The 25633-nt window shown below is 39.1% G+C and overlaps 2 protein-coding genes across 2 annotated transcripts in view; one reads left to right on the forward strand and one right to left on the reverse strand.

The window, feature by feature from the left end:
• Nucleotides 1-25633, reverse strand: part of eys (eyes shut) — a 57700-nt gene that overhangs the window by 20227 nt on the left and 11840 nt on the right. The window contains exons 2-5 of the mRNA XM_020956718.2: nucleotides 21398-22270; nucleotides 17936-18084; nucleotides 3498-3650; nucleotides 909-3280 (exon numbers count right to left, since the gene is read on the reverse strand). Coding sequence (XP_020812377.2) covers nucleotides 909-3280; nucleotides 3498-3650; nucleotides 17936-18084; nucleotides 21398-21864 — 3141 coding nt within the window. The 5' untranslated portion in view covers nucleotides 21865-22270. The remainder of the gene's footprint in view (nucleotides 1-908; nucleotides 3281-3497; nucleotides 3651-17935; nucleotides 18085-21397; nucleotides 22271-25633) is intronic.
• LOC110187332 (MKRN2 opposite strand protein) overlaps nucleotides 13720-25633 on the forward strand; it is a 29283-nt gene continuing 17369 nt past the window's right edge. The window contains exon 1 of the mRNA XM_020956719.2: nucleotides 13720-13880. The gene's annotated coding sequence lies outside the window, so the exon portion shown is untranslated. The remainder of the gene's footprint in view (nucleotides 13881-25633) is intronic.

Here is a 25633-nt window from a genome sequence, read left to right on the forward strand (position 1 = left end):
GAAACTATAATTGAACTGAATTCGAATCTTACAACTAAAGCACTTGCAGTTTTAGGTAACTATTAACTAACTAACTATTAATTTGTATTCCTCATTTGTTTTATTACTTCATTTGTATTTGATTTAATATTTCTGTGAGATTTATAGAGTACCATATCAGTCGATAGCTCCTTTTCTCCTATATTGCCTAGGCAATTGCAGCTTTAGCAGCTGGCATATTTAATGACTTATTAATGGTTGGAGGTGGAAATAAAATCGGTACCCGGAGGCGCTCCAACTCCAACATGGCCAATTAGCAACTCAATGGGGTTGAAAATTGTGAAGTTGACTGCTTACACACACAGTTCCCTCTCTCTATTTCCCTTGGATTCCTAGTTTTTGGTTGCTTTGGCATCGAACAAACAACTCGATTTCCGTTAAGGTGCCAAGTGCTAGGGCCACCGTCTATCGATTGACCTACTGAGTCTGGATTGCACTTGGCAAAAATAATCAAAATCAGTCCAAAAAGAAATCAATAAGTTAGTAAAGTTAAGGTTTTTACACCTATATTTCAAGAATTTTGTATTAAATGGGAACTAGAAATATTTAATTGCTTAGTTTTGGGCACCGTTTGCATTTAATTTAAATATGAAATTTCTGTATTACCATTTAAATTCTAAAAATGTAAAAGCTGTAGTTTTTAGATCAATTAAAAGCCAAAGCTAGTTTGTATGTTCTATTAGGGGATTATAAAAGTTTAATTAAACGTTTACCACGCAAATGTTAAAGAGACATTTCATATTATAAATATATTCTTGACCAGCATCTTCATCGAAGTCGATCTAGAACCTTGTAAACTATGTTATTCCTCATTTTCTGGATCTCAAATCAACCAAAATTTTCAAAGTGTTCTTTAATTGATTACTCACCCGTGATCCTTCGGAAGTGGTAACGCAGGTTCCACCATTGTAGCAGCCCAGTTTGATGCAATCGACATCGCCGGCCTTCTCCTCGGGAACTCCACCTGCTCCCCGTCCGCCGCCGGTGGCTACCGTGTTAGTGCCCTCCACCTCTTCGCTGCTCTCCGTGACCGGAGGCTTCGTTTGGGCAGCGGAGGACGTTGCCGGCGCAGGTCCTTCGGGAGTGGTGTAAACATTTATGGGCATCGTTGGCGGCGGCAGAGTTTGTGCGGATTGTGTCGAGGGTGGTGTGGGTGGTATCGTGGGTGGTGGCAGTGTAGCCGGCGGCAGGGTTACGGGTGGCAAAGTGGGCAGCGCAGTTGGCGGAGGTGTAGGCGCCGCTGTGGGCGGTTCAGTGGCTTGAGGAAGAGTTGTCGCCGTGGCAGGCGTTTCGGGAGGAGCAAGTGTGACTGGTGGTGCAACCGGAGCAGCTGTTGCCGGTGGAGGAGGCGTGGCCAGTGGTATCAGTGGTACCACTGTAGTCTCTGGCGGAGCATAGGGTTCCGCGGTGGTTACCGGAGCAGGCTGCTGGATACCAATTAAGTCCTCTGTTTGAAGAGGTTGTCCCGTGGTTATATCCACTGCCATGGGTGTGGTAATGACCACCTCGTGCTCGTGATGATGATGATGGTGATGATGATGATGATGCTCATCTTCCCCTAGAGGATCCAGCGTTGTGCCCTCGTGATCATGATGATGATAATGGTGATGATGATGGGTCGTGGGCATTCCCGTGGTCGTAATTAGCGATGGAATTGTGGCATTCGCATCCAATATGGTCACCACTATGTGGGGTGTGTGCGGTGTGGTCAGTTCTATCGAAGATTCCTCTGCTGGTGACAAGGTAGTGACCTGCACAGGTGGCTGCACTGTGGTGAATCTCCCAGCACTGGTTCGGTGCGTGGTGATCAGCACCTCCGCCGGATACTCCGTAAAGAAGGGAGCCGCTGTCGTAGGCACCTCTGTCCAGAGATGCTGCGTCGAAGCCGTGGTCTCCACCACATCCAAAGGTGGCTCCGGGGCAAATGTGGGTCTCGGCACTGGTATCACCCGCGGCGTAGTGGTTTCCTGCGGATAATAGGCCGTGGGCGTGGCATACTCCACGGAGATGGTGGTGGCAATTGTGGTTACCCTCTGCACAAAAGTGGGTGCGGGTGTGGTCACCACCGATTCCACTGATTCCGAGCTGGTGCTGCTGCTGCTGCTGGAGGATGAGGTGGCATAGTCCACAGCTATGGTAATGCTGGGTGGAGAAGTGGGTCCCACTGTGGTGATCTCTACGCTGCCGCTCTCGCTCACATCAAAGTGGGGCACGGTGGTGTACTCCTCGGAGGTCACCACTTCACCGGAACTTTCTGCTGAAGAGGTGGTTTTCGGTTTTCCCGGCAATGGTGGCAACGTGGTATATATGCTCGGTGATTCCTCTGAAGAGCTAGAGGATTTGCTAACACCCGGCGAAGCTGCTGTGGTTCCTGGTATGATCTCCTCCTCGGTTTCCGACTCTGATTCTGGAGCGGGTCTCGGTTCGGGTTCAGGTTCTGGTTCCGGTTCGGGTTGTGCAACTGTTGTATGCTCCATGGATATGCTGTGGCTCTCACTTTCTGGCGGCGCCAATGTCGGAGCTTTGATCTCCACGGAAACTGCCTCCTCCGAAGATGAGGCTCCAGCTAAGGTTGCACCCTCTGGTACTGGTGTTGGTGCTGGTGCAGCCGTGGTTACAACTGGTAACTCCTCTTCTTCAGCAGAAACCCGCGGGGGTACAGTGGTCTCTGGAGGTGTCACAGGCCTCACTGTGGGCGGTGCCACCGTGGATGTGGTGGTGGTTCTCCTCGTTGGCGGCGGTGTAGCCGGAGCCGTGTAATTACAGTCCAAGGACTCCTCATTCACCATCAAGCACTCGCAAAGCATTCCAGTGAGCAGTGGAGGACACGAACAGGAGAAGGTGTCCACTCCGTCGATACAAACACCGCCGTTCATGCAACGTGGCCCCAACTGACACTCATCGTACTGGAACTCACACTTCTCGCCGTGATAATCTGGGACACAGTAGCACGTGGGTACTCCCTCCTCCATGAGACAGAGGGCATTGTTTTGGCACGGATTGTCCGCACAAATGAGGATCTCCTCCTCGCAATTGATGCCCGTGTAGCCCATGGGACAGGCGCAGGCATAGGCCGCCAGTTTGTCAACACAAACGCCGCCGTTCTGACATGGCGATGAGGCGCATTCATTGATCTCCTCCTGGCAGATCCTGCCATGCCAGCCCGCAGGACAATCGCAGGTGAACTCCAGACCAGGACCCTCGATGCACTCGCCACCGTGCTGGCAACGAGCTCCAGTTCCTAATTAAAGAGAATTTCAGAATAAATATTCACTCGCTCTTAAAGCAATCTAATAACCTAAGATAACCACAGGTGCTGTTGGCACCTTGTACTAATTTCTATTTAAACCCTCTGCATATGTGCCATCGAGACTTCAACCTTTGACAACCTCCAAACCCTTTCACAACCGTCTGTGTCTGCTTGTCCATCATCCATCATCAACTTCACTCACACTCACCTGTGTCGCAGACGGCCACATCCTGCTCACAATGATCCCCCAGGTAGCCCGGCTGGCAGGTGCAGGTGTAGCCATTAGTCCTGTCCCGACAAAGTCCGCCATTCTGGCAGGGATTCGACATGCATTCGTCGACGTTCTGCTCGCAGCTGGATCCTGAAAAGAATCAAATTGAAAGGATGTGAATACAAATAGCCTCAGCTGTCTGGGGGGCATAATTGCAGAAATATTCTATATCTGACTGGCTACTAGGTCAAAAGTTCTGTTGCAGACTCTTTTATGCGAACGAAATTAATTTATTTATGGGCTTTATTGATTTGAGGTTTAATTATTTTTACCAGCAGCAATTAGCCTTTGACTTGCTTCGCCAAAAGAATAAATGTCATTTGGCTTTTGTGGTTTTAGTTTATGAATTTTAATTCGAATTTAATTTTTTATTTGAGGTTTTTTTTTATGGCAAATAAAGAAAATTTATGTTCAATAAATGAGTAAGTTTTTAATTAATAACTGAACATGAATTCCAATTCATTTTCCATTTTGTTTTCAATGAATTGCTGCTGTACAGCTCTTAAATAAGCTCTTTGACCAATTTTTTTTTTTTCATTTAGAGATTCAGTTTCTTTGTCAAAACTGTATTTCACTGCCTTTGAAGTGCACTCGAAGGTCCTTTCATTATTTTTGCCCATGGAAATTTCTCCTTTTTTTCCCATTCATTTGAACCTTGTTTCAATCAATCTGTTTCTCTTTTTCATATATTCCCAAATAAAAAAAAGAACGAAAATTCTAAAAGTAAGTTGCAAAAAAAAAACCCTTTCGATACAAGCGCATCAATAGCAATCAAAACAAACCCTACAAGTGCTGATTTGGTTGCAAGCAATATAAACAATTCCAAAGGATATTTACACGCACACATACAGCTATATTCCTCCCACACACACAAACACACATAGTCAGGATATACAGCACACATGCCCAAAAATTTGTTGCTGTCTTTCAAAGTCTGCGCCATAAAGTAGCAAGGAGAAAAGGGCGAAAAGTTTATACTAACTGATTTTAAACACTCTTTCTGCGTTAAAATAAGTATTTAAGAAATTTAATTAATATGAAAAATATATAATATAGTTATAGGAATTAAATGCAACTTGAACCTTGAATTGCCTAAAATAATTTCTTGCAGATAGTCACTCTAAGAGTTAACATCAAATTATGTATCTTATAAGAGGATTCTATATCTTATTATATATGTAATTTAAATATCTCTAATTACTTTTAATAATTTATACATTCCACTTCCTAAACTTAATCGTAATGCCTGATTTTTGATAGGGAAATCCTTTAGCCGCTCTTGAGTATTCAGTTTGACAGCGAACAATGGCAACAAATGCTTGGAAATACTTTTCAATTTTCTGCTCAACAACTTCTTGCAGCGACGTTGACTCGTTCTCAGTGTTTTGCCAAAAGGCAACTGTCAGACAATCTCCTCCTTGGGGGGAATAAAACAGGAGAGCATCGCTCCCCCTCGTCCTTGTTTCGAGTCCCCATTGTGAATGGCATTCTTCTCTGTTTCCGGCTGAGCCAGTGCAAGTGCAACGCTGCGTATGAGTGATATTTTTGGTGGGGTTACCTCGCTGCACCCTCTTGCAAATTTATTGCCAGCGAAATATTTTGTATGGCTCAAGTTTGAGAATTTATTTGCCCGACATAGAAACGCCTTTCGAGTTTGGGCCTTTGTTTTCGTTTCCCGGCCACCTCTATATTTTCTTTTCTTTTTTTGGCAACAAGTTGCCTAGAAATATGCTTAAAGTTTTTTTTCCGCCTTCACTTCACAAAAGTTTCCACACCGTCCTATCTTGTCTGGTAAAGTTCTCTTACTTTAAACAAAAAAAAAAAAAAATTATTTGGAGAAAAAGAAAAGCACTTCAAAGTGTCGAAACAAAAGTGACAAAAAAGTCGGCGTGCAAATTCCTTTGCACTTTCGCAAAATTAATGCCCAAAAGAACAAAGGAAGCGTGCAAGAAAAATCTTCTTAATTTAATGCAGAAAATTGCATTCAAGTGGACTGCAATTGAGGGGGCGTTCTTTCTGTTTTTCTTTATATTTCTTTTTTGGGCCCAACACTTTATCACTGAGACTTATAAATTATACAAAAGACACACACACAATGACTGAAGCAAAGGGGAGAAAATAAGACTGCAGAGCGGTCATAAAAGATAAATGTGCGTGTCTGGTCCCTCTGTCTGGTTTATAATGCAACAATAATGTAACTCTATGCAAATGATGAGGAAGATCTCTGAAAAAGTCTAGGGTTCTGGGGTTCTAGGGGGGTAAAGTCAGCTCAGAACATATATTAAATTTGCATAAGCACTAAATCAACACGAAAAGGGGCAAACGAAAGCGAAGAAGGCAAAACCCGGCAATCCTTGCACAACACAGGACGTCAGTCGATGTCATTTGTTTGTCTTATGACTGTTAGTTATATGTGAGTCTGTATCTATATCTATATCTGCTGATATATGTGTGCTTTTGTGGATTTCAGCCCAGACTCAAGATACATATGTCCGTCTACCCAGGAAAATATATACTCGTATGTGCATTTCGATCAAAACTATGGGCTATCTATGTGTGTGTATTTCCGAGTCTGAATTTCCATGGCTTATAAGTGGTATATTCAGGTTGCCATCTCTGTGATTGCATTTGCATTTGTATTATCATTTGCAACCCAATTAAAATTAATTTATTAATGCCGCATACTTTGCTAGGCTGGAATGTGCTGTTGTGTTTGAGATGGACAATTAAAACATGTATTTCTATTGGAAATTGCATGCAAATTTAAATTATACAACTTGAAGTTAAATTGGCAATTTTCATTTCACGTTTTATAATAAAAGTTGTGAATTTAATCATTGCTGGAATGCATTAAAGAGTACGAAAGGTTGTTCAAAAATACTTTTACTGTTTTTAATTTGTCTTCTTTTTTCAAAATAAATAACACTTTAGTAAGGGTTGCCTAAGATATTATTCTGAATTTCTTATGGGATTCAAACCTAATTTACTTCTCCCATTTATTTAAATAATTTTTTTAAGTTATCGTTCAATTTAAAGAAGTCCTTAAGGCTTAACAAAATGTTTTACAAATTACTTTATAAATTTTATTTATATTTTCTGTTCTATATTTTATACTGATAAATTGCATTGCTATTTTGCAAGCCCCATATGCAATTATCAAACACTTTAATATCGTTTCTTGGATAAATTATTTGTTAGCTCTTAAGGCCACATACACAAAAAATGTATTTTAATTTATCGTTCGCCCATCTCAAGCTTCGATTGAGTAATGGATCTCCCAGCCAGGCCGCCGCACTTTCTCGTATTTCATTGCTGGAAAAGCAACAGCTTCAATTTCCCCATTCTGACCATAAAGTGCCATCAAGGCGTCGGCAGCGACTGACATTGCTGCACATTTCAATTTGTTTATGGCCATAGCCGCGGCAATAGCTTTTTGCTTTATGATTTCCATGGTTCGAGGACATCAAGGACATCAAGGACTTTAAAAATGAAACAAATATTTCAATTTTCTTTATGGGCGTTGTAAAATTAAATCCACGCATTTTATTTAATGGTTCTTTGTTTAAAGAAAATGCAGATCGAGGTTCTAAGGGGGTTTATATTTTATTTTAATAGACTTAAAGATTGTTTTTGCAAATGTTCGTAATAATCTAAACTTAAATATATTCGTTTAAAAATTCAAGGTTTATAAATCATAAAAAAAATCATACTGTCTACAATTTTCTTCATAAAAATGCAACTTTGAACTATAAACATTTAGGGGATAACCTAAAACAAGAATATCATTAGAAAACGTCAAGACACCATTAAGTTTTTAACTTTAACCCATCCTTAGTGGCATAATTCACTTTATTACGCATACGACATGTTGCACCCGAGTCAAGTGAATGCCAAAGGAATCACTAAAATGGTCAACTTTTCCACTGACTTCTTGTTGTGCCTCCTCTCCTTTCGTTTTCTCTGTGCTCCACATGAAATGTCACATTACGCTCCAATTCATGCACAAATACAGGAAGTGGTCAAGCACACAGAAGGCACACACAGAGAGTGAATACTGAGCAGGAAAAGCCAACTCAACCTCACGCACAGTTCTTAACCCAAATTCGATGGAATAGCAACCCGTGTTTTTCCCCCCATATCGTCTGCGGGTTACCTTTCCCCAATGCATTTCACGTTGATTTCTGGTTTTCTTCTTGTTCATTGTTTTGGCTCCGTTTTTGTGGTTTCGTTGGGGCCTCTGGATATTTTTCTTTCTCGGGGTATGCTTCTATGTGTGAAGTCGTTAAAGTGAAAATCGATTTTCATTTTATTTCACCGGGTGGGAAAGGGAAAATGGAATGGGAAAAAGGGTGCCGGCCACTGGTCATTTCTGTGGGTACAAAAATGCTTCACTCACTGCCGCAATCTACGAGGCATGTTTTATGAATGAATTTTTTTCGAATTGGACGCACAATTTTCCCTCGTTCTGTGTCTTTTTTGGTTCAGCCTTTTTTTGTATTTTTTGTTTAGTGGACGTCGGGCTTTGGTTGTCCGGGGATTCTCTTCGTTTCCAATGGGGAATTTGAAAAAAAAAAGAATAAAAAACTCGAAACGAAAAAAAAACGAATCCCACAATTCTGACAATTCTTCATGTCGATTGTTGGAATATTTGAAATGAAAAAGAAAGCGAAAATAAACCATTAATCAAATTTTAAGTGCTGCTAAAATATTGATAAAGAGTCGGCCTGGAAAATATTCGAAATTGATAAATGCAGTGCGTGTTTTTTTTTTGGTGCATTAGTAATCAAAATGATTAGAAGTTTTAAGAGATTCCAAGCTATTGATATTTGTAAATAAACATATATTATCGCAGAAAAATATTAAGGATATATAATAGAAATAATTTAACTGGTTAATATATATGTCCAAGACTTAGCTTACTATTTTGTATTCAAAATATTTTGTTTACTATTGCAGTAGTATTTTTTAATATTTATAGAATTACTTTCTTCAGAATTTTATAAATTGTAAATTTCTAATTTAAAACTAAAGCATACATACTACATAAATTTCTTGTATTTTATTTTTAGAGCACCCAATCTAGTTTTGCTCCAGCTCAATATCCTCCATCAAGGGAATTTCTCAATAGTTATTTTTTGCACTTTTAGCACGACTTTTGTAGGTTTGCCATTTTTCTTTATTGTAAACTTTGCCTGTCATGATACTTCTGCTGGTTCTTCATAGTTTTCTTGTTATATATTTCATTTTTTGTTGCTTTTGTTATTATTTGCTGCTGGCAGCGAACTGTAAACATTTGTGCAACAAGGTACGAACATTTGTTTTGGCTTCAAGTCACAATAAACATGGCCATTTTTCCGCACTGCCCTTGCGTGTCCTGCAGGCGAACGTGGGTCCCCCCTGTCGATGTAGAAATTGAAATTTGAATTTTATCTGCACACATTTTGTACTTCTTATTTGCTTGTTACCTTCCCTGTCCCCAGGAGAGTGGGGCGAATGTGCATTCGAAATCTGGCATCGTTGCCAAAGGTGCATGAGTTGAAAATATTGCACATTTCGTTTGCATTTTATCCTCACATATTCAGATACTCTCCTCTCTACATGAGTGGGGGGAAGGCGAGGCAGAGTTCTTTTATTCCGTTGCAGAAATCTTTGAATGAATGCATAAATGAGCGGCTGAGTGCACAGCAAACTGTATTCGTAGCAGGAGGCTGTCTATTCGGAATCTGGACTCGCTTTTAAATCATAATTACGAGCTTCAAGGACTCGAAACAACAAAAGGGAGGCTGGTTATTCGGTTATTCGGAGCTTTTCTCAATTAGCATTTACATGGAGAATTTTAAATTTATAGTTTGGGGTGGAGAATGAAAATGATTTCTCTGGTATTTACTATTTTAAAAGATTTTAAAGGCAAACAGTTTTTGTTTCTTAAATTTCCTTATTCCCACAAGCTACTCCTTTCCTTTTTAATTTCCCCTCTCCTCGTGCCAAATGAGTTAATTTCCACTGAATTGAAATCCTCCTAATATATTGGCTTATTCATTTCAAATTCTTCAATTACCCAGCACTGAGAATAGCATTTAGCTTGTTAGGATTTGCGCCACGTCGTCCCTTCTGCAATTTGTATGCGAAACTAATCCCAGCCAGAGCAATCTATTATCATTGAATTGGGGTTTTTGGCTTGAATCTGGGGTGGTTTTGGACAGCTACGAATGCTTCGCCTCCATTGCCGTAAATCGCTGCCTGCGACCTGCGACAGTGAGCAATGAAATGCACTCAGGGTTCATCTCCTGCCACCGATGCCGATGCTGATTCTGATTCCGATTTCGATTGCAATGCCACTGGATTCGGTGACATGCCCTACCTCTCCTCAGCTTCGTCCTGCCAGCTTTCGAATGCTCTGGGGGAAACTAATCACGGGATCCATTCACTCAGCCAGACCCACAGTTGAAAACCCAAGGAATTCATGTCACCCGTTTTGCGGGAAATCTAACGTTTTCAATTCGCATATCTACACTTGGCGTAAAATTTATATAAATTTTTATAAGAGGAAAATATAAAGAGGAAGTCCAGAATATATGTAAATATATAAAAACATATTTTGTATTAATATTTAAACCTTTCTTTATACAACTTTATGAATCAACATCAAGACTTTTATAAGTGAACGGTTGAAAATATCTCTACTAAAATAATAATAATAAACAAGATACCATATACTATAATGATAGAAATCTTTGGCATAAACTATACCATTTTTCATCTATTTTTTTGACCAATTTTAATAAATTCTATAATAATTTTGTTTCAATTTAAAGCATACATTTTCTCAAAGAACTTTATTAACTCAAGGGAATTTTTTTAAAGTGTTAAAGGGCTTGCCCTGCACTTGAATGTCTTGTGGTGCGCATTGTTGCTCATTCAATTGCTTAGTTTCCATTTCTTTTTTCCCCAAGAGGAATCCTTGGAAGTGGCAAGGACAACTGCAAAGCCAAGGGAATGCTGAAGCGTAGCTCATTTTCAAATAGCTAAAATAGCAATGCCCTTTTACACCTCTACCGCATGGATTAAAAGTTTAATTAATTGCATTTTGTACAACAAATTTTCGCATTTCGAATTTTCAGTTTTCTATTGAATTTTCACACTCCCTCGCCACATTTTCCAACGTTGCGTAAAATTAGAAAGTATTGTGTTTGGAAGTTCAATGGGTAAATTTATGATTGCGAAAATCGCATTTTGAGATTGGGGGAAATGAAAAAAAAGGGGAAGGGAGGAAGGAGGTTGGAAAAAATGTGTGTTTGATGTGTGGTTTATAAGGCGGGGTTGGGCTCTAATTAATTAATGAACTTGTGGGACTTTGGTCGTTAGCAATGAATCGATAAATGTGTTACAGGAAGGCATGTTATTGAATGCTTTTCGGCTTGTTTTTTCTCTCTCTTTTGACCTTAATCAGTTAATGTTGCCAAGGATACATGAAGGAGCTCTTTGGCAAATGTGAAAATAAATACAGGAAATTTATCTACAAACTTATGTTAATAATAGCCTAAAGACTTAACTTTGGTACTTGTTATTAAATTAGCTTTTCACCTTTTATATAAACATAAATCACTACAAGTATACTTAATTTCTTTTATAAATATTCCGTTTATAAATATTTGAAATCAATTAAACCTTTTGGCGTTGAAAATCATTTAATCACATCTGTTATGTGTGCAAATAAAAATCTTAATAGCATTCGATTACACGGATAATCCCAGGACTTGTGACAAAGCAAACAAAAACACACCGCCCGCCGCCCGTGCGGTAGTCCTGCGGCAAGTTCATCAAACTCTGACATTATAAAATCAATAATGTCATGAATATTTTAAGCTTCTGTCGCAAAATAACAACGGAACCGAGCGACAAAACTAAATCCCAAAGGACAATTGATTAGCAAAATGCTATTTATAACCAAAGTATATACATACATATATTGTTTTGTGCTCTCCGCTGGGTAATTGAAATACAAAATTTATGCAAATCGCCGGGAGTCACGTGATTGAATACTAAATATGTGAGAAAAATTCAAAATACACAGAGAAAGTAACATTAAAGCCGCGAAGTCTGATTAAAAGAGAGTAGCACAATCAGTGGAGACTGCACTTCAAAAATATGAAGCCCTGAATCGATGAATGAGCAACCTGATGCTTGATTGCACCTATCTACCTGGGCATCGCGAATACGTGTGCAAATTGCCAGCGAGGATACGTGGAGCGGAGCTGAGCGGAGCGTACAGGTGAACGGTTTAACAGGTGCAAATTTATGCACACACACGCACTCGTTCGTTCGCTCAAAATCCGCTGATGAAGCAGTCCTAAAAAAGTCAGGCGCCCAGGAAAATTACGATAAAATATCAACTGTGTGTGTGTGTGTGGAAAAGCAGAATGGAAAGTGCTTGGGGAAGAATAAACGAAGCTGCACTGCTGCAATTGCAATGCTTTTCCATATTTATACTCTTAATAAGTTGGTTTGCCAGGCTTGAGGTGGGATTTTGTAGAGGGGAAAATCTTTAAATAATTATTAACATTATTTTTATTAAAAATAAATAAACATTAGTAGGGTATAGATAATTTTTTAGTAGTAATTGTTAAGTATTTAAGGGGTGGTACAGAAATCATAAGGGTTTTGGGATGTGAAAAATATGCCTCAAAAACTATGCTACAAATTTATAGCATCCGCATCGTCCATTAGAAAATAATCAATCCTTTTACTTCATATTGGAATCTAGCTGTACACATATTAAATTAAATTTTAAGATTAATACTGATTAAAAGTTACGTTTTTTAGAAAGAATAAGGTCTCTCTTCCTAGAATATAATTTTTATATCTTTGCAAGGTATTATGCTTTCAGTCACAAGCTCGCAGTGAAGGAATAATTTCCGACCTTATAAATCATATCAAGTGTTGATCACGATAAACAGCTGAATCAATCTAGCCATGTTCCGCAGAAAAATAAATTTTCAAAAATTTTCGTTAAAATTGTTAAAAAATTGGCAATAATTTAATTTTTTAAAACTTTAAATTGAGCATACAGATTTATTAACTTAGTAAAAACTAATACAGGACAGCCGAATTAAAATTAATGCTTTTTTGGCTTAGTTATGAAATTTATAAACTTTAATTTGTCGATAAAAATTGTCATACAAAAATATCGACTAAAATCTGGGAATATTTTAAGTTTGTAGATCAATTTCCCATTTGATGTTACATTTCGAATGCAAACTGAAAGGATTTAGTTAGTTTCCTCTCTTATTAAGAGTGTTTTCCACTTCGTCTAGACCATAATTTTTACCCCATCGCAATCCTTTATTATTTTTTCATTGTTGATTTGCTGCATTTGCATGAATGTGAAATGCGGAATGCGAAATTTCAATGGTGAATAGGCCCAGGAAGACCTTCCTGCAGCCATGCAGAGTCCATCCTTTGCCCCCGCACTTTATTGTTTTCGCACTGCAACGGACTCTCGAGCTTTTCCCATGGCTTTTCCTGAGGCTTTTCCCTCCACCGCTCCACCTTTTTCCGCGTCTCCAATTGTTTTGGTTTTTTTGGCTGCAATGATTGCATAAAGGCAGCCAGCTAGAAGCCAACAGCTAGCAGCCAAGGAGCAAAAGGACAAAGGAATGCCCAAGCTTTGTTATTGGATTGCTCTGCCATTGCGATTGTGTGCGTAATTGCGAGTGTGTGCATGCGTATGTGTTTGTGTCAGGAGAGCAAGGTTAAGTCGTTGGGATTTTACGCAGAGAAGATTGCAGATTCCTAGGGAGCTAAACAATGGCTCATTCCTTTATCTCAAGGACGAACTTGAAAGGGGAGAGGATATGGGAGTTTTGATAGGTTAGGCTTATCATTAAAAGACAATATAGTGCGCTAAAAAACACAAGTATTTTACAAATAAAAGCTATTAGCTATGCAAAATTAAAATACCTGAAACTAGTCAGTTTCATTTAATTTAATTGCAATCTTTTAGCTTAAGTTATTATGCCAAATTACCTTTTTAGTGCTTTTTTTATATTCCCAACCACACAGTTGTTAGTGAATATAATTAAAATTTCAATTTACCCCCTCTATATAATTAGTATCTTTTTCATGTTTTGTAATATAATTATGAATATTGTATCATTTTCGTTAATGGCTTAATTAGCCTGATTTAATCAGGTCAAAGCATCAAAGTGGCCAAAGAGATAAAGTGCGGCTAAAAGTGAAAACCCAATCAAAGCGACCATATTCCAGAGAGAGAGAGTAACATTATACCCCGAAACTTGTAGAAACAGGCACAAAGAATTGGTAAGTGAAACTGGCAAAAGTCAGTTCTATATATGTACATACACAACCTATAATAAGTACTATATATATCCTGCAACCACTTCAAAAGGCATAAACATAAGCGTTGCAAAATAAATAGGGAAAAGGCCCGACGAAAATATGCGCAATGCAATGGAACGGCAAAGGAAGCTCATAAAATTAATTAGAACGCTGCCGTCCTGCTCCGACATTATCTCGCAGTCCCTTTCATTTGCATTGGGAAATACTTTTTAATGCCCCCCAAAAATGGGGTCGAAAAGGAGCTAAAAGCGGGCTAAAAAGGGGTGTAAAGGGGGTTGGTGGCTAAAAGAGGTGACCAAGGTGAAAGCTTTTCAAAACTCAATGAGCGGTTAAATAATGCCCGTGGCGTCTGCCCATTTTCCCGCTTTTCCGCTTTTCCTGCCGTTCTCCTTTGCATCCGTTACTTTCGCTTTGTTTTGTGTTAGACTCCTATTCAGGCACTGCATTTCATTTCAAAAAATTTCCAGCATTTTCTCCTTTTTTTAACTTGGTTATTTTATTTTTTTTTTTTTTTAGAATATTTTTCCTGTATTTTTCGTGCATTTTTGCATAGCATTTTACAGCTTCATTTCCGACATTTCGCGTGCTTTTGGCAAAAAATCTATTTAATATATATGAGTGTATATATATATATAGAATTTTTTTATGCGGCTGCCATGTCCAAAAGCATATTTTGCTTTCCATTTTTTTTTTATGCACCGAATTTGTTATGCAATTTTTTTTTGCTTTATTTAAATTTGAGTTTGTCTTTTTGTAAATATATATTTTTTCCTGCTGCCTCGACTGCGAGCAATTTGCAATGGAATCGCTTAGTTCCTGCGGAAAAATCGGTGGAAAATGGGAGAGAGGAAAACCGGGGCACTAAAGAGATTGCAGGCAGTGCATAATTTTATTTGTTTTTGTGTTGATTTCATTTGCAGTGCTTATACTTTGGCCCGCCTTTGTTTTTCCAGCGTTTGTGTTGCTTCGCTCTACTCTGCTCTATTTATGTTAAATTAATGCAATTGTTTCGGCTGGGGAGCAAAACGATGAAAGTTATTTCACGTTGGGGGAAATTTACTCTCTAAACGAGTCCTTTGAGTGATTCAATTGAATGAATTGCAGTTATTTCAGATTTTTGTATGGGTTTTGTTTATTGAAATTGAATTTTTTAGAGGATTAAAAAAGAGTTTAGCAAAGGGTTGGAAAAGGACAGAAAATGTTTGAAATCAGTCATCGGAAAGTATAAATTAAATAAAGGATTTGTAGTAAATTTAAAAGGAATTTTAAGATGTGTAAAAATAATAATTATATATATACATTACCCTTAATTAAATAATATAAATTTGGTGACTTGTCTTAATAAGTACAACACTTTCCTATAGTTACCTAAAATGTAAGGTACTTTTACTTGATTGAAAGGCGCAATTTAAATCAAAAATATAATTTACAAACAGAAAATGTAGCTTTAAAATTAGCATATAATATATAATTCATAATTAAATTAGTTGAAATAAGTAAATTTTTAACGCTGTGTAGCCTAAAGTATACCCTTTGACTATAGTATTTGATTATAGGCACTTTAACCCAATATCTTTACATCCCAAAACCTTTTCTAAAGCTTAATCAAAACACACTCTAAATCTAAAAGATAACTTGAAATAAAAACACAACTTTCAATCAACCGAAATTCGCATCTTCATTATTTCAATTCGGATGCAGTCGGCCAGCCGGAAAACACATGTAACCCATGTTCCGGGCTTAGCCTGCATTTGTGTCTCTGTGTCTGTCTCTCTGTCTGTCTGTAATTTATTCCCAAGATCCTTTTGGGGCCAAACTGACTGACTCAATGACTTTGGTCTACTCGGAAATCCCACATCCCCCGCATCCATTCGGCCATGTCTCTCCTCTCTCTTGGCCTGATTGTTCAGCTGGTGTTCGTCGTCCACTCGTTGAACTCATCAGCAAAAGTTCTTGAACAAATTTGCAGCAATTTGTATTTCGGTTTTAGTTTGGCGTTGATACGGCTACAAATACAAATATAGTGTACATCTAACACCTAGATGCGAAGGCTATAAATTTCACTAAATTTTATAAAGTCAACTTTTGTGGCGACGCCCAAGAAGAGGGGAGGAGAGTTCAGGAGGTTAAATTCGAAGGGGATAAGAGCAGAAAAAAGAAAGAAAAAAGAGTGTAAAAAGGATATGGACGGACACTAAGTGCTTCTCGCACGTACCACAAGTAAATGTGTTTATGTGTGTAGTACGTACGAGTGGAGAGTACACGGAGCCCGAAAGGATGAACATTATATACATTCATGGTTAGACTTCCGTACTTGGCCAACACAGATACGAACACACACACACACACGTGGCAAGTGGCACGTTAAGCACCCAACATTGACTACCACAATAGACAACATTAAAGCCGGTTTGCCAGCTTCGGCTTTCGCATTTCCCATTTCCACTTTCCGCATTTTCCTCAATTTCCCCCAGCTGTTTGTCCCTCCTCATTGCCTTCGTTTTAACGTCTTTGGAGATCTCTCAAAGCGTTTTTCTCGCTTGCTTTTGATCATCTCACTTTTTCAAATACTCTTAGAGTAAAGGGGTATAAGGGATCAAAGTTGAGACTTAAAACTCGAGAAAAATATATTAGAATATCGAATAAAATAAGGAAATTTTGAATTTTAAGTTTTTATCTTATCAAAATCAGTATTTCTAGTTATAAGTTAATAATAATTAATTAATTAAATTAATAATCTTTAAGATCACAACATCTTTCCAATAATTTTAATACCAAAAACTTTAACTTAAACTCATCAAGTCTAATTTGTTGCATTTATTATATTTATGTCTTATATTTTTGTAAACCGAATAAAGCCAAGGTGTTTACAGCTCAAGGTTTATAAACCATTTAAACGATTATCTTTAGAAGCGATTTTGTGTGTAGGTACAATCCTGTTTTTTTTATATTCTTTTCCTGAAAACACCTTCAAATGTAAATCCTTATTGTCTATTAAAAAAAAGAAGTCTATTGAAAGTACTCCTTAAGTCTCCCCCTAAAAGTCTCTCCCTATCAAATCAAACACCTCTTTTTAAGAGTATAAAAGGCTTCTGCACTTCAATGACTCCCTATTTTCTTTTTTCCCGTTTGCTTTTCTCTATGTTATATTTGGAGTTTTTCCTCTCTCAGGGCGCGTTAAAAAGAAGAATAGACACATGTGAGCAAATGCCGGGAAAATAAGTAAAAACGAGCATTGTACGTTATATTTTTATTTTGCTTCATTTCTTTCGCTCCCTCGCTCCCTGGTACCGCGTAAATTTTACAAATACGTTTGGGGCAAAGCAAAAAGAAAAAATAGAAGAAAATCCTGTGTGTTTGCGTGTCCTGGCAGGAATTCCTCTCTATTTGCTGGAGTACGCGTCTCTCGGCTCGGGGATCTGTCTCTAAACCAAGTGCAAACCACCAAGCGAGACAGAGTTTTTTATGTTTGGCTTAATAAAAATACATTTCGCACGTGGAACGGAAGAGGAACTTCACCCACTCAACTGGCTTGCCACTCCGCTTTGCGTGCAAAAGTCCTTTTGGTCCTTCGTTTTTCCTATTTGCCTAACTGCACTGTGAACTGAGAAAAATCAACTCTGAAATTCTAAGGGGATTTCTAGAGTCGCATTTATATATATTTTTTTTGTAGGATAAATTTATATAATCTGGTTTACAAGTAGTACAAATCGTTGGCTATAGATTGTAATTCTAGGTTTATTTTTTAGTAGGATAAATATATCTAATATGTTACTATATTCAAGTAGTACAAATCTATTTAGTTGTATTTCCTAGCATTTCCTAAATTAATTAATTAATCATTTATTACTTACAGTATAGTAAAAGTTTTAGTTCTTCAATATGTTCTTTTGCTATGAAAGGGTTTAGTTTTGTGCATTTCAGTTGAATGCTTCTGATGCTCCAAAAATAAACCCCATTCAGGCACATACCCCGCACCCACACCCATGGATAGATGGTAGAAGCAGCACACTTACCGGAAAATCCTTCCGGACACGTACAATTGTAGTAGGCCACACCGTCCACACATGTCCCACCATTTTGACAGGGACCCGACCAGCATTCGTCCCAATTCGTTTGGCACTGGATCCCTGTGTAGCCATCAATGCAGTAACACGAGTACGAGCTGTTATAGTTGTTGCAGTTTTCCCCATAGTTCCGGTTCGTAGAAGCAGTAGTAGTTGTTGTTATCATCGGCACACGTGGGCGGAGGACGAGTCCCAGGTTTATCCGTGGGTGGAACGTTGTGTCAATGATGCATCAAACGTTGCGAAAAAACACCAGCAGCATCGGCACAGCAAAAGAAATGAAACAACAAAAAAATATGTATTATAGTTAGAGAGTGTGGTGGCAACGGGAAGGCGAACAAAATGCTTTGGATAAAAATAGTTACAGCAAATGGCACAACACGGGCGGGCAGTACAGAGAGCGTAGATAACACGGTGCACACCACTCTGGACTATAATGGCAGTTTGGCGTAATTGAAGTGACGGTTCTCTGGCCCAGATGGGCGGGATAGATACGGCCCAAATCCCTGGTTATCTAACCTGTATGACTAGCAGAGCTGAGAACACAATCGATAGTTTTTTGTGGATATACATCGGATGGAACTAATTAAAAACAAGAAAGGAAACTAACTTCCGGAAGTCGAAGTTTATATACACTGTGCAGATGGCCATCGATCTTAACTAAGCTCTAAATATTCTCATTCTTTGAATCGATATGAAGATCAATAATATATATGGTTTGGAAATGACTTCACTTCATTTCAAGCTTCTGGCTGAATATAATTTACTTAATTTTGTAATATTGCATTTTCATTAATATTTCTTAGATCACTTGAAACTGTAACCATATATTCCCAATCTCGCACTTATTTTCCCTAGTATTACAGTATTTTCTGAATAAATTACACTGACTTTTCACATTTAGATCTCCTGCATTGCTGCAGGCACTGCACACATATTATATACCCTACAACCAACTGGCTCGGCCAGTTGAGTGCCATAAACATTTGGCCAACGTGCAACACTACACTTGAGTTGTGGAAATAAATATTTGGTAGACATTTGGGATTGGGTTCTCCTTTTTCCATTTCCATTTCCATTTCTATTCCTATTTCATTGCCCTACCTGAAATTGAAATTGAAACGGAAGCGGAAATGCAAAGAGCCAAAAATGTGTCAGGGGAGCTGGGGCGGAATAAGCGGAAGGAGCTCCATGCAGACATGCAGGAACCACAGCATCTCCAGCTTAATTAAAGAAGTTTACCCCCATGCCTCCACTCCTGGGGATGTGTTTTTGGTGGGGGCTTGGGTCTGGCTTATGTGTTGTCCTTTATAATGGATTACATTAGGATGCAGGTGCTCGGGCAGCCGAAGGCTCCCGCTGCACTTGTCTGTTATGGTCTAAGTTAGAGACACACTCGCCTGTTGTTCTCACAGCCCGTTGTTAGCCTCTGTCTAAAAACCGAGTGAAACCCTCGAGATTCGGGGCTGATTATGGCCTTCGGTTGGAAATTTTCACCCCGGAGACCGTTTGATTTGTTGCCTTCAGCCAGTAGCAATTGGGAAATGACTTCATAATGGCATTGGGCTGCCACTCTGCGGACTGAATACCAAAGTGGAAGGCCAACCAGGTATTGGAACGATCTGTAGAAGTGGATGGGTTTTTGAGAGGCAGTTAGTGAGAAGTGTTTTGCTATATATATTCCAAAAATCTCATGTGAATTGAAACCACTCAAGGATGTGCCTAAAAGTAGGTAATAATAAAGCAAGGAAGCAGTTTTTCCTTAGTCAAATCTCCACGGCACCACATAGTTCTGGCAATTTGCCAAACAAATCATATCTTAAATCCGTATCCAGCTTTTATAGTAGACTTTTATTGGCCGCCACGCTACAGTTTTAAGAGCCAATTCATAAAACGGTTAAAGGCAAGCTTATCGAGAGCATAAACCGGGATAAACCAATAAAATATCAATGTTCTTCAATGGCAGTAAACTTCTTTGCGATTATCAATCGCCGTTGCTCTCCTTTTTTTTTTGTTGCCAACTTTAAGATGGTCGAAAACTATTCAGTTAATCCGTTTAAATCTCATGGCATCGTGTTAAATTTAATTGCCGCTATAAATTTCGCTTGCCAACACATAAACTTTTCCATCCATCGCCTTAGTTTTTTCCTTTTCTTTTTTTTTTTTAGCCTGGGAAATGCAGCCGGGGAAACATTTCAAGCTTCTGGTTTTCGCATTTGACTTGCAGCTTTCGCGCGGAGCTAGCTATCGTGAAAAAATATCTTAACCGCTTTTCCTGACTGGCAGTCTTGGGTGGTTCTGGGGCGGGATTAGCGGGCTGCATATATCGCGAAGTGAGCATGGAAAAATAAAATGGCAGTTACTTAGTTGTATAAATGGCGTCAAGTAGAGCGATGTTGGTTTGCGTAGCAGTAGCAAAAAAAAAAAAAAAATGAAAATCCTTCCTCTTCTAACTTGTTTGTGCATAATGTATATATGTCTGACTGTGGCTAAATCGTGGGGCGAAATCTCTGGCAGCTAAGCCTCACAGTTAACCCCACTGAAGGACGGAAAGTGCAGCAATTTAAGGGAATTCTCCGACTTGGAGAACGCAGAGATTCCAGTTGATACTGACAAAGGATTTGCATAGATTTCTTTCAACGAAGATACGAAAAAGATTTGCAAAGTCTTGTAATTTCATTAAATTCCCTCAACAATCTGGGTAAAATTCTTTAATAATATTTGCAATATTTAGCATATCTTGGCTGTAAATATTCCCCATTAAAAATGCACTTTGGCTGACCGTCCAAGTTAATAATTTTCCAGCTGCTTGCAATTGAAACCCACTCAGCATACTCCTTCCTCTTTCGCTTTTCCTGCACTTGCAGTGGCCGCAACTTAACCCCATTTAAACGGGCATGCATTAAAAAAAAAAAGAAAAGTGTGAAGGATGGCGGTAAGGGAATCCTGCCGGAAAATGAAAGGAGGCGGAGGAGGAGGTGGGTGGTACATCTGTGGCAAATTCATTTCCCTGCAAAGTGGGGGAGCATCGACATCGAGGGCTCCACATATGCCATTATTTGGTATCGTATCGAATGGCCTGAGAAGGGAACTGCAACTGAAACTGTGAGCTCTCCTGAAGCTCAAGTGGCGCAAGTTTATTGCCACTCGAAGTGCGTTGGACGGGCTTATTGGACGTTGCCTGGGCCCATAATAAGTATGATAAAAAACTGGTACTATAGATGGTCCCCAGGATCTAGTGAAGTGCAAGGAAGTGCTGCAAATTTTCAAACTACTTGATCAGCAGTGAAGAAACCCAGCATTTTATATCTTTTTTTAGTGGTAAAGCAAGTAAAATTAATTTAATTTCAGTGTAATTGCCATCCCCCATTTGTCCCCATTTGCTGTATTGAGTTATCTACGTGAACTCACCTGTTCAGGCCATCGATGCAGACACCGAATACACAGGGATTGCTGAGGCAGGCGAAACCCGCCTGGCTGCTGCCCACAAGTACGCCCAGGATTAGGGCTGGAAGCAGCAGGCTCTGGGCCAGTATCCTTAGTGCCCGGCGAGGGACTCTTACTGCTGACGATGATGCTACTGCTGCTGCTGCTGCTGATGATGATGATTTGGTGGCTGTTATCGTTGGTTTCTCTATTGTTGCGGTTGGCATCTTTAGCAGGTGGTTTCGTTGCATGTCCTTCGGCTGGACAGCCACCAGTCCAGTGGTGGTGGCACCATTGGCTGTCAGCGGTGTGGTTGTTCGAGAGGTGCCGAGGACCTCGTCCTCGCTCTCCCATTGCGAGTGTCCCAACGGGGGACCGTGGCGAATCGTGTCGCGTCTAATTTGGGGCAGTTGCGCCATTGTCTGCGTATCAATCCGATGCACGTTGATCATACGCCCCGTGGTACAGAAAATGTAACTTTGATTAGTGCCGAAGCTGCTGTTGCTCCTGCCGGAGATGAAGTTGGAATATTGCTTCCACTTGGATGTCCTCGTTGCTGGTCGTCGTCGTCGTTGTCTATCCGCTTAAGTGCTTTATTAGTTCGCATTGTTTGCTCCACCGATTGTTCGCTGGCCCAGCGGTCCTTGAATGCAATCTGCGTCGCCTTCGCATCGCATTCGCATCCTGCAGCTCACAGTCTGCAATTTTATGATTTGTCCCTTCTATTTGGTATATTCTGCTTTTTGTTTTTGTTTGTTTTCTTTTTTCTCAATGCTGCTTATTTTTTTAGAGCTCTTTTTGGTTGGGATTGCTGCTGCTCTTGTGGTAGCTCACATTGTTGCCATTTCAATTTGCAATCTGGAAAAATTGTGAAGAGAGCATACAACAAATATCATGAATACTCTGGGATAATATTTGCCGCAACAATTGTTAAAGAATGGTGAAAAGCTTTTGGTTTGCCGCTCTCAAGTGGCAATTAAATAGTTAAAAGGGTTGCCGCAACAATTGGTTAACAATTGCCAGGCCTGATGCAATTATTATTGTATTTTATTTGAATCCAGCAAATTGATTGCTAAAGGGAGTGGAAAAAAACTGCAGTATTATAAATGAAAATATTAAATAAATGTCATCGGTTATAACTCAGCTTGATAAATCCTATCGAAATATTTATAAACACCCAATAAACTTTTATAGATTTAAGACTAAATGTTCTCTAAAAACTAAAAGTTTTCAAATGTAAACTTAAACTAAAGCACAAACTATGTACGTATAAACCCTCAAAGCTCAACACTTTGTGTGACAGTCGAGAATAGTTTTATTTGTCAGCTCCAAAAGCTGGAGAACTAATCCATAATGCCGGCATGTGGCTTTCCATTTCATTTCGCTGCTGCTGATGGCCAGATGTATACTACATTTTCCCATTTTCCCATCACACATATGTGTCAAAATAAACCCTAGAACTTGTTCGCATATCACACATATGTTGAGAGGATTTGGGTTAGTTTCGGTGCTTTTTGGGTACTCTCATGAATCGTTCGAGGGAGGGATGGAAGTTCAGAGTATTGTGACAGTTAGTAACATGTCTAAAATAGGTCGATAGTTTAGTATAAACACATTGAAATATACCTCTATTTTATATTACTAAAATAATGTCAAATATCTGGAACAAATATATATAACTGCCTTGCTATACAATATATGATCCTCTAAAGATAAGTATGTTAAAACTATCAATTATGTCTCCTGGCTTATTTGTTTTAAATACTTCAAATTTGATACTGCATGTTAAAAATTTTGCAGAAAAAATTATAATAACCAATTATAATGCTCAGAAAGCTAATTTAATTATAGTTTTTCTTCACGGTGTGTGAAGCACCAAACAATTTCCAGACACATATGCTTCTACAGACAAAAAGTTAACTACATTTCCCTTTTTTTTTTTACACATCTCTTAAAGCAAAGAATACTTTTTTTCCATGACATTCGCTGAATATTCACGACAAAAAAGAAGTCCAGTAGCAAACTGTGAACTGAAACCTGTAACGTCAATTATAGTGAAGCACCAAAGAAACGGACATTTTGCTATGGCAACGGACCAGGACGCGAGGACATGGAATGACTAGCGACTGGCCCAGGATCAGGACTAGGATTCGCAGCTAGGCGACTCATAACTTGACTGCACCATCAACATAAATCCGACTTAACTTGGCCAAATGGTCAGCGGCCAGTGGTCAGCAACTGTTGCAGTCCTGGGGGGAATGGGGAGTGAGGCATTTGTTGGCCATATTGTTCGAGTCCGACGTTTTGTCCAACGTCAGTCATAATGTTGGGATTATAGCCAGATAATGCGGGAAAATGTAGGGAGCTGACCAACTAGGGATAGAAATTAGAGTCGTTGCACAAATTGAAAGATGCAAACGTTAACGTTGACTGACTCGCATAAACTTATCATATATCGCCATGGTAACTGGTGCATACGCAGCCGCAAAAACATTGTGCACTCGGGGAAAAATATTATCAAAAAGGTTTTAGAAATCAAATAGTTTTTATTAGTATATAAAGATATGAATACACGCCTACAATTTCAATTTAAAGTGCTTTAGAACAATCAATTAAGAATATGAAATACTAGAAACATATTGAAATCAAAACCATTTCATCTTATAGGTTTTGAAGATAGAATTTATTGTATACTTCCGAGTCTTTGGCTGTTTTAATGAATTAAATTCAATATTCTTTTCATACATAATTCAAATTTTAAAATATGAAAGACCCTTCTTATTTCTCCAAGTGCACACCGTGTTGTCAGTCTGCCGCCAGGCAATAGATCCTGATGATGCTGATGAGGCTCCAGTTACCGTTGTTGTTGCTGCTGCTGCCATTTTGCCATTACCAACTGCATTGTCAGGAGGCTAACAACAATGAGGACCGAGATGCAAAAAAAAATGCAATACCTGGTTGCATGGTAGATAGGGAAAAAGGTGGTCTCAGGATGAAGGAATACAAGGTGGGGGAACTATCGGGCGTACATGGATATCATCACATTGCTGATGACGGCAGGCGACGAGAGGCAGCGAATGAATTTAGCTTGTAAACACAGGCAGCATGAAAGGTGCACGGTTGGCTCAAACTGGCCAAGAGCCAAGTTACCGGGGCGGCAAGGGTATGAGATGGGGCTGAGTGTCCTGGAGAGGCAATCTCGAATTGCCAGAGAAGAAGCCTCGAGTTGTTCAAGTTGCAGAAGAGACATTGCCGAGTGGCAAGCACTTTTCCCTTCCTCTTCTAGCCGGGGAAAAGCTATTCAACATGGAACAAACAACAATTTTGTCCATTTTCATGCTGACAAACCAGTTGGGAATTAAAAGTTATCACAAGCGATAAACTACTATATAAATTTTTAAAAAGAGCTGAATTTAGATTGAAAAACATTGAAGAACATAACTACATTAATTCTTTTAAAGTATAATCATAAATATATTTACTACATTTTTGTGAGATTCAATTCTTTGATTAAAATATCAATCATTTATTAATCCAATGTAATTTAAAAGCAAGTTTCTGTTCACGAAAATAAATTTCCTGCAGGTCATTGCAAGCTTTTAGCAAGATTGTTTTTTTTCTCGAAAAGGTAATTAAACATAAAACTTTAACAAGATTTTCGTACCATTTTCCTTTGATGAATTTAATGTTTTTTGGGCAATCGTTAAGCTGGCAATGTCACTGCCTGGCACCTGCAGGTAACAGTGCGACATTATGGTAGCTGCAAAAATGTTAACTAGCGCAAAAAGAGCCATAAAACCGATGCGTTTTCATTCTGGAAATTTCACGTCCACCTGAAATAAAAGCCAGTGGCCAAAACTGAGATCTCTGCAGCCTAGATGTTTTGGCTTTTATTGTTGCCACTGCTGTTGCTGCCATTTCTGTTTGGCTTTTTATGGCATTTGCAGAAACTGCAACTTTGTGAAAGTCTCAGGGGGCTTGGGCTTCCTGGCAAGGGCCATTAACGTGGCCCATTTGCTAGCTCCCTGTGTGTGTGTGTGGGAGAGTGTGTTGACATAATGTTGCAGATTTGCTGGAGATGACGGTGTTGCCTGTCCTTCAAGGATTTGACGACATTAATGAATGGGCCTTGTTAGGCAATGTGTAATCTGGTGGGGTAATTATAAGCAGGTTTTCGGCTGCTTCGTTAGCCCTTCACGATGATGATGATGATGAGCAGGG

This window comes from Drosophila serrata, unplaced genomic scaffold, assembly GCF_035046125.1.
Source record: "Drosophila serrata isolate PLE 108 unplaced genomic scaffold, ASM3504612v1 contig_249, whole genome shotgun sequence".
Lineage (NCBI taxonomy): Eukaryota > Metazoa > Arthropoda > Insecta > Diptera > Drosophilidae > Drosophila > Drosophila serrata.